Genomic DNA, 8,413 nt, shown 5'->3' with positions numbered 1-8,413 from the left:
CCCTGGTGGTGTTCAATCCAGGCTGGATGAGCCTTGAGCAACCTGATCTAGTGAGGAGGTGTCCCTGCCCAGGGCAGGAGGTTTGGACTAGGTGATCTGTAAGATCCATTCCAACCCCTAAATTCTATGATTCTCTTCATCACTTGTTGGATATCCAAGATTGCATAGAGCATGTGTAAATCCTAGTGTTCAGGCCTTAAACATAAAGCCTTCTTCAAAATTAAGGACTGTAGATTCCTGTTAAATAGACTTTTGAAAAACATAGGTACTATTTCTATTTCACATATTAATACCTTCTGAGTACTGTAAAGATTGGTATTTTGGTTCCTGGCTGAAAGTAATTGAATCTCACAGTGACTGAAGGCCCTATGTTTTTATTTTAGTTTTAGCTGGTGTAACATGGGACTGAAATCAGTCAAGTTACAACAGAGTAAAATTATGAATCCCCCATGTTATTTTGTTAAGTGTGGCCAGAAATCCTGATGCTTTGGAGAAGTCAAATGTCCTTTTCAGTTTTGAGTTTCCAAGTCAGCATACTTAAGATTATCCCTGTTCTCTGCATCTAGTGAGTTTCTGTTAGGAACAGTGAGACCAGAGATTTGACTGACTTGGATTAGACACTGGCTCCAAATCAGCAAACTCTGCTTTTCTGTTCGAAGATTTTTGGTGTCTGAAATGTAGTCATGCTGTCTGTTTAGGACTGAAATGTTTTAGGAACAATGGCTTACCATTACCATTACCAAAACACACTTGCAAAAACCTTTGTCCCTTTGACTTTTTGTAGGGATGATAAATGAGGACATGCAGTGTTTTCCCTGCATGGTGGTGTTTCTGCTGCCACAGCTGAGAGTTGAGTACCTGGTACATTGACATGTGCATAAACAGCACATGCCAAGAGAGACATTTGTAAGGAGAAGCTTAGAGTTATAGGGTTTGTATTCTCTTCATGTGGTCCTGTCTGTTAGATCTGACTCTGCCCTGGGGAGGTTTGTGTTAGCTGGTGGGTGGCACCACAGATCAGCCATTCTGTATAATTTTGTACTGTTACGATGCTCTGCAGGTTCCACTCCCTGGATACATCGAGGCTTATCCCAGGCCTCGCTACCAACACAACTCCCCATCACGACTCCCTCGCCAGTACAGCCAGCAGGGAGGGATCCACCCCAGCCTGGAACAGGCTCCTCTGCCATCTGCTGCAGCTTCTCAGCAGAGCCTGGCAGAAAACGACCCCTCCGACGTTCCGCTCACCAACATTTCTACTGCTGCCCTCGTCAAGGCAATAAGAGAAGAAGTGGCTAAATTGGCCAAGAAGCAAACAGATATGTTTGAGTTCCAGGTCTAATATCTGTTGGGAACAGTATTTTCTATCCTGCAATGTGGGGGTAGCCAAGAAAGTGACTCCTTGAATTTTCAGTTAGAAACTTGCTGTGCATTGTGCCAAAGTGATGGCATTTTAATCTGTTTGAAAAGGCAACGCTATGAAACAATTGAAAGTAGGGCAACAGGACTCTGAAGAGATGTAATTGTGCTTGCCAGCTAAGGGAATGCTGCCAGGAAACTGTTTCATATGGATAAGGTTGACCATGTGCAATTGTTTATCACTTAGCTCTCATGTTATGACCCATCCTCACTAGAGATGCTGCTGAATATGTCTGTGCCACATGATGTTTCATTTGCAGGCCCAAAGGTAGAGCTGCTGAAAGCAACTTCTGCATGTCTAAACTCTGATTAAAGAAGAAAACACCATAGAACACAGTTAGCTAAAGGCCACAGTTGATGTGGCAGTGGCTGTGTTAATTGTTTGCTTTGATCCAGGGCATAAGGGATGCTGAGTTCAGCAATGTGGAGTCATTCAGCCTATTCATTCTGGAAACTGTTCAAACCAAAAGAATTCAAGATAAGTACTGCAAATAAATGTCCTGTAAATAGCTGAGATTCTCTTCATCCTATTAACAGTACAAAGAAGTGAAAGAAGGGAGGACTGTGAAGAACACGAATGAGATTTCAGTAATTGGTGGCTACCTTGTCCCTCAATGCCACTGATGAGTTCTGGGATTTTTTTTACAGTGTGTGAGAATACAATGCACGAAGAGCCAGCAAAGGATATTGGTGCTAAAAGCTTCCAAGAGAAATGAAAAGTTATTTGTGTTTGCACTATAATCAGGCTTTTCTCTCTGAATGCATGTGAAGCTGGTAAACCTGAGACCTTTACATCTTTCCAACCCAGAGAAATGAATATCCCTGCTTGGACAAGAAAACCTCTGTTCAACACAGTGCTTTTTTCTCTTTCTTCAACAATGCTATCTACTAGAGTGATGCCAGAAAGTGCTACCTGAAGCTGCAGTGGATTTTGATTGCACTGGCACAGTGAATGCATCTAGGGAGTTCTGAATGTAGAGGACCTAAGTATTATATTAATATGTAAATAAGTTAGCAGTTACATGGATTAACAAAAATACTAATGTTCTGTGACAAAGAGAGCATTGCCAGAAATTATGCTGACTTTATATTGTGCAAGCTAAGGGTCACTGAGTGTTAAACTGCATTGTGGTATGAGTCCAATCCCAGAGGAAAATCAAACCAGTTGAATGGGACAGTACTTCATCTTTTGCAGTTGTACAAACTAGGTGGAGATAATGAACAGTTGTTTTCAGTTCCTTCAGCAATTAGCTTTGGGAGCTGAAGTTGTTGCAAAATTTGTCGTGTTGGGCGTGTTTGGTGTCAACTGGAGTTAAAGGTAATGTCCTTCATTTCAGTAAGTTATTTAGTTATCCTCAATTGCACTTTTGTCTGATCATTTCATTTCCCTGAGTTTCTTTGGTCTTTACTGAGGTGAGAAAGGGAACTTGGTTTAGCTTTTTGGCCATCAGTAAATTGAGAGAAGGAGAGAGAAGACTAGAAGAAGAAAATTCATGAAGCACAAATTTTAAAGCAGAGCTATTTTTTTCCCCAGTAATTATATTATCAACCCTGACTGAGACTGTGATACATAGTGATCGTAGAATATAAAGATATCTTCTGCTCCAATACCTTAAATATTGCAGAAGCCTTTGGAATGCTAGTTAATCTTTCAATAAATGTGAAATCTCATTTTTATTGTTTAAAATCAGATATAAATAAAATGTATTTTTGTAATTTCTATGTATATATGTGCTGTATATTTATAGAAGTGACTAGTCTGCTATAGTCCTAAAAATTTCCATAAACCAAGTGGGGAAAACAAAAACCAAACCCAAGAAAAAAAAACTTGTTAATTTTAATGATGAATATAAGCATGCTATGTCTGGGGTACACAAATACACATTTGGGTGACTTGGATACTAAACAACCAAAGAAACTCAGTCTTTCATATAAATACAAGTCTGGTGGAGACTGACTGTGGTCTCAGTTCCCTGTCAGCTAAAGAACACTGACCTTGGCAGTGTAATACCATACAGCCAAATTGTGTTGAATTAATAGCTGCCTAAGAACATCACACTTGAGAATAACAACTTAAAAATACTGGGCCATAAAAAGACTCATTCTGGTCGGGTTTAGTGGGAACTTCACTCACTGAGAGCAAGGCTGAGTTTCTCTATTAGGCTTCGTCTGTGTATGTGAATTTCATTAGAATCCCTTGAGCAGAATTCTGCTTCTTTTTCAGTCATTTGGATCACTGTAACAGAAGTGCAGACCTAATGGAAGAGCAGCTTACTTTTATTTAGCCTAAGCTGGTTCATAACTGGCTTAACCTAAGTTGGTAAGCAAAACCTCCCCTGGATCGTGCCAGCTGCATTTTGCAGCTCAGTTTTTGAATGATTCTTCTATTTAGCCCAGTGAAATTTTGCAAGTGAATAGGCCTTTCTGTACAATGAGAGTGCAAACCTGGACTCTGAGATACACTCCAGTGAAATTTTGCAAGTGAATAGGCCCTTCTGTGCAATGAGAGTGCAAACCTGGGCTCTGAGATACACGAATTTATTTCACAGCACATTTCAAAGTTACCCTAGGGCTGTGAACAGGGAGCAGCAGTGGCCACACGGATGGACATGCTGGAGCTGTGGAGCTGGGAAGGGTGATGTTCAATTTACTCCCCCAAAAGTCACAGCAGGTAGAAGATACCAAACTTAAACAACATCTTTGGGACACTTAGCTCTGTTTGGAAATCTGTTCTCATTCTTAAATTTGAGTAATTTAATAGCTCTCTTGAAAAATGTGTCTCACATGATGAATCCTGTATCTTGCCACACTGGAAATTAAAGATTTTGGCAATTACATAGATGTACAGGGTTTGAATGCCTGTAGAACATAGAAAACCCCCAAATAAAAATATTTAAGTAGCCTTCTAGAAAGAAAAAAACCCTTTCAATCAAGTTAAACAAAGTACTCTTCATACTACTGAGAAAGACCTGTTAGACTTCCCAAATGATTTTTTTTTGTATTGTTCTCAACGATGTGCAGTCTAGTGACTATTTCCTGAACCATCACTCTGCAACCATTGTGGTGCACTTTATCCCCAAAACCATCTTATGTTCTTCATTCATAATGCCTTTTTATCCTGTTTGTAATATGTTTCTCTATTTTGGTTTTTTTTTTAAGTACAAGGTAAGATTATATTAAGACAGTGAGGACATTGCTGGGAAAGAAAAAAAAACTCATGCTGTAATATTTATACTGTCTGAGCACAAAGCAATGATAAAGTGAAAATATAGTGTACAAATAATTTGTAATATAATAAACATTTTGTATGGCTACGATGATAATATAGTTTTTCAATACTGACTTCAAAGAAGAAAGTATTTGTGTTATAACCTCATCCTAATCTATCCATGCCATTTTTACTGAGAAAACAGTAGTAATTTAGGTTTTTCTACTGAATGCCCCAATTTTCTTTAAAAATATGCTAAGTGTTTAGGTGAAAATACTGTTTTCTGTGTACAAAAAATGTGGATGTTCTGACCCACTATTTGTTTTCAGATTTGTAAATCATCAGTAGCAACAGCTGCAAAGGAAACACACGTGTAAATATTTCTTGGTATGTGTGTACTGATCACTTTCAGTTGGTAAACTATGTGTGACATTTATTAACATGGGTAGAACAGTAAATTTAAGAGGCTAAGAGGGCTGATGATCATTTGTTGAGAGAAACATATTATCTGTCTTTGAGAGAAGCTCTAGCACTCAGTCTGGACACAAAAGTAATATTTGTATCTAATAGTACTATGGGTAGAAATTGATAGAAGTGCATGTAAATCCTATATATAGAAATGGGGAAATTATCTTAAGTAATGATCATTTCTTTTTCAGGCTAACTTGGAAAAGGTGAGACATGTAAGAAATGTAAGATAAAAATTAGGAGCAGGTAGAAAAAGCAACATTGGATTGAGGGGCAGAACTGTTTTGTTTAAGGGCTGATATATACAAAGCTGACCACAGTTTTCATTATGTTTCAAGATGTCTGATTGTTCAAGAATTAATGACACTTATATTGAAAATGTAGGACTGAAAAGCATATATTAAAGAGCTAAATGCCAGCTTTTACAAATCTGAGGGAGCTTGAAAGCAGTGAGCTTTCTGAGCTAGCAGAAGTCACTTCATTTTGCTGACCCTGTTCATCCTATGCACATCTGAGCAGCTCCAAACACTGTGTCCAGTCAGTTATGGTCCTGACCTTGTACTGCTTGTACCTAAACAAATCTCAGTGGCTTCCCATGCCTCACTGACATGAAATGGGATGGAAAGATAATATGAAGGATATTACCAGGTCAGGAGTACCGTAAGGGTCTGGAATCCATGGATCTTCTGTTGCTTGTTACTCTTACGTACCAGCAAATCACAGGATCACAGTATCAATTAGGTTGGAAAAGACCTCTGAGCTCATCAAGCCCAACCTCTGACCTAACACCACTGTGTCAACTAGACCATGGCAGAGTGCCACCTCCAGGGATGGTGACTCCACCACCTCCCTGGGCAGCACATTCCAATGTCTGATCACCCTTTCTGTGAAGAAATTCCTTCTAATGTCCAACCCAAACCTCCCTTGGAGCAGCTCAAGACCATGTCCTCTTGTCCTGTCACCAGGTGCCTGGGAGAAGAGGCTGATGCTCACCTAGCTGCAAACTCCTGTCAGGTAGTTGTAGAGAGTGATAAGGTCACCCCTGAGCCTCCTCCAGGCTAGACAACTCCAGCTCCCTCAGCAGCTGCTCCTCATAAGACTTGTGCTCCAGAACTGTCACCAGCTTCATTGTCCTTCTCTGGACTCACTCCTGTACCTGAATGTCCCTGTTGAAGTGAGGGACCCAGAACTGGACACTGCACTCCAGGTGTGGCCTCGCCTTGGCCAAGTACAGGGGGAGAATCACCAGGAGTTTCCAGTTACTCAAAGTAATCTTGTAATAAAATACCAAGTTGTGTGGCATTTTATACATATTTTACTACATCATTAGTATCACTATGTCAAGTGATAATTTACACTTTCTGTGCTAGACTTTCTTTCCATGGGTTAATTTTCATGCCATTACCCCAGGACTGAGTAATAGATTTATTTTTTACTTATCAAAATACATCAGTGAAATTTTTCCATTTTCAAGGAGAGGAGTACTCTTAAAATGCTTCTTCTGAACTTTTGCCTTTCTCTCGTAAGTAAAAAAATGTAAAACTCAACTTGTGGAAATGAGATTTAGATAGGTCAGTAAATGTACTGCACAGCGACTTGCTCTTTGAAAGAAAGTTGCAAGATGGTCAAGTCATGAAGGCAAAGCTGGTTAAAACTGCAGAACTTCTACTGAGAATACCTGATTGCACATGCAGAATTGTTTTGCTCTGCCCCACAAAGTGAAAAACAGTTAGAAAACTGTGCATTTGGTCCTGCTACTCAGGAAACATTTTGCTTGGGCTATGTACAAGACATGGGAGATGAGACAGAAATTTCACTGTGTTTCTGAGATGGATAGAGTATCCTAGGAAACACATTTGTCCTTTGAGTTACCCTTAATACCAACAGACATAAAAACCACAGCCACAAAGCAATGTGGCACAAAGGTGGCTTAGGTCCTGATGGTAAAAATAGTTAAAATGCCCCAAAGTCATCTATATTACATACTTTAAAAATCACCTTCAGGCCATATTCTTGTGAGTATTGTATCATACTTGTGTGTATATATATGTGTGTGTGTGTGTGTGTGTGTGTGTCCAAAAATATTTTTTCCAAACCAGTTCTTTGATCCATCTGTTTGTCCTCATTCATTTCAGGTTCCCCAAGGTGCACAGAGGCAGTAATGAAGAATTAGATCCCAGAGTTGTTCTGTTATGAAGCTCATGAAAGATGAGGAATGTGTTTTAAGTAGTTAAGTGGTCAAATGTATAGCAGATATCATGAAAACAGTTATAAATATCACGAAGAGGAGTTTCAGGAATTTGATTTTTTCATTTCCATTTGTTAAAAGTAATTCTTGTTTTAAGAAGTGCCTGACTTTCCATGAGTTTTCCATGCTCAATCCCTTCCCGAGGAGTAGCTTGTAACTATATTGCATTCTGTAAATAATTTTGTAAACTTTATAAACGCACATTTACCTCCTAGGCAATAATGGGTGCAAAGGATTGTAAACCATGCAGAAAGTTGATTCCACTGAGTACAATACTTAGAGAGGAGGTGAATTTTTCTTCTGAAGTATGTCCCTCTTCACTGCAGCTCAGTGCGTTTCTGTGCTTTGTAAACTGGTGTCTAAACACCATAACACACACTGGCATCAGTTAAAATTTCATTTATCTGGCAAGGAGCACTGGCTTGGGCATCCTCCAGTGGGACCTTGCAAAGATTGCCTGTGTATAATTTTAACTTTTTAAGCTATTAGACCAGAAATTTGTGGGTCCTTAACTCTGACTTTTTTGCAAGGAATCAGTGGCTTTTAGGTCCTGCAATTCCAGCAAACTTGACCAATAAATTCCTTGAGATGTGATGCAGCAGGATACAGCTCCCTACACCAAGGATTCACCAGGATCTTAAAAGCAAGTGGCTGTAGTAGAAGAATAGGTGGTAAGCCTCATATTTCAGCAGTGGATGAACACTAGGTAATTCTGAATTGATTATTATGGCAGGTCAAAAAGCCTTGAAGTGAACTGCTTTGAATTGATTTTATGTATTGGTTGGCTTTTCATTTCTTCATTTGTTAAACCAGCACAAAATTAACAACATTAACAGCATATTCTGTTTCACAGTTAGAAACGTGGGAGATATGAGTGTAAGTAAATTTGAAGTTTATTGTCTTTATCTACTAGTTTCCCCACTACAATTAGGAAAAATCCAAACACTTTACCCTCTAGCAAATTGATTTTTATATTTCTTTCTCTGACAGAGAGACTGGGAAGGCTTTTTCATTTCATCTTGGTGTTGAATTCTTCAAACCATATTCAAGGCTATATTTGATAGCAAAAA

General features: G+C 39.1%; 1 protein-coding gene across 1 annotated transcript in view; it reads left to right on the top strand.

The window, feature by feature from the left end:
* The window catches only part of KIAA1549L (KIAA1549-like ortholog), a 55,432-nt gene extending 54,090 nt beyond the window's left edge, over positions 1 to 1,342 (top strand). Inside the window, exon 19 of the mRNA XM_009075180.1 lies at positions 1,061 to 1,342. Within this exon, the coding sequence (XP_009073428.1) occupies positions 1,061 to 1,342 (282 nt within the window). The remainder of the gene's footprint in view (positions 1 to 1,060) is intronic.
* Positions 1,343 to 8,413: the final 7,071 nt, after the last annotated feature.

This window comes from Acanthisitta chloris, unplaced genomic scaffold, assembly GCF_000695815.1.
Source record: "Acanthisitta chloris isolate BGI_N310 unplaced genomic scaffold, ASM69581v1 scaffold1815, whole genome shotgun sequence".
Lineage (NCBI taxonomy): Eukaryota > Metazoa > Chordata > Aves > Passeriformes > Acanthisittidae > Acanthisitta > Acanthisitta chloris.
This window is presented reverse-complemented; position numbering and strand designations above follow the sequence as displayed.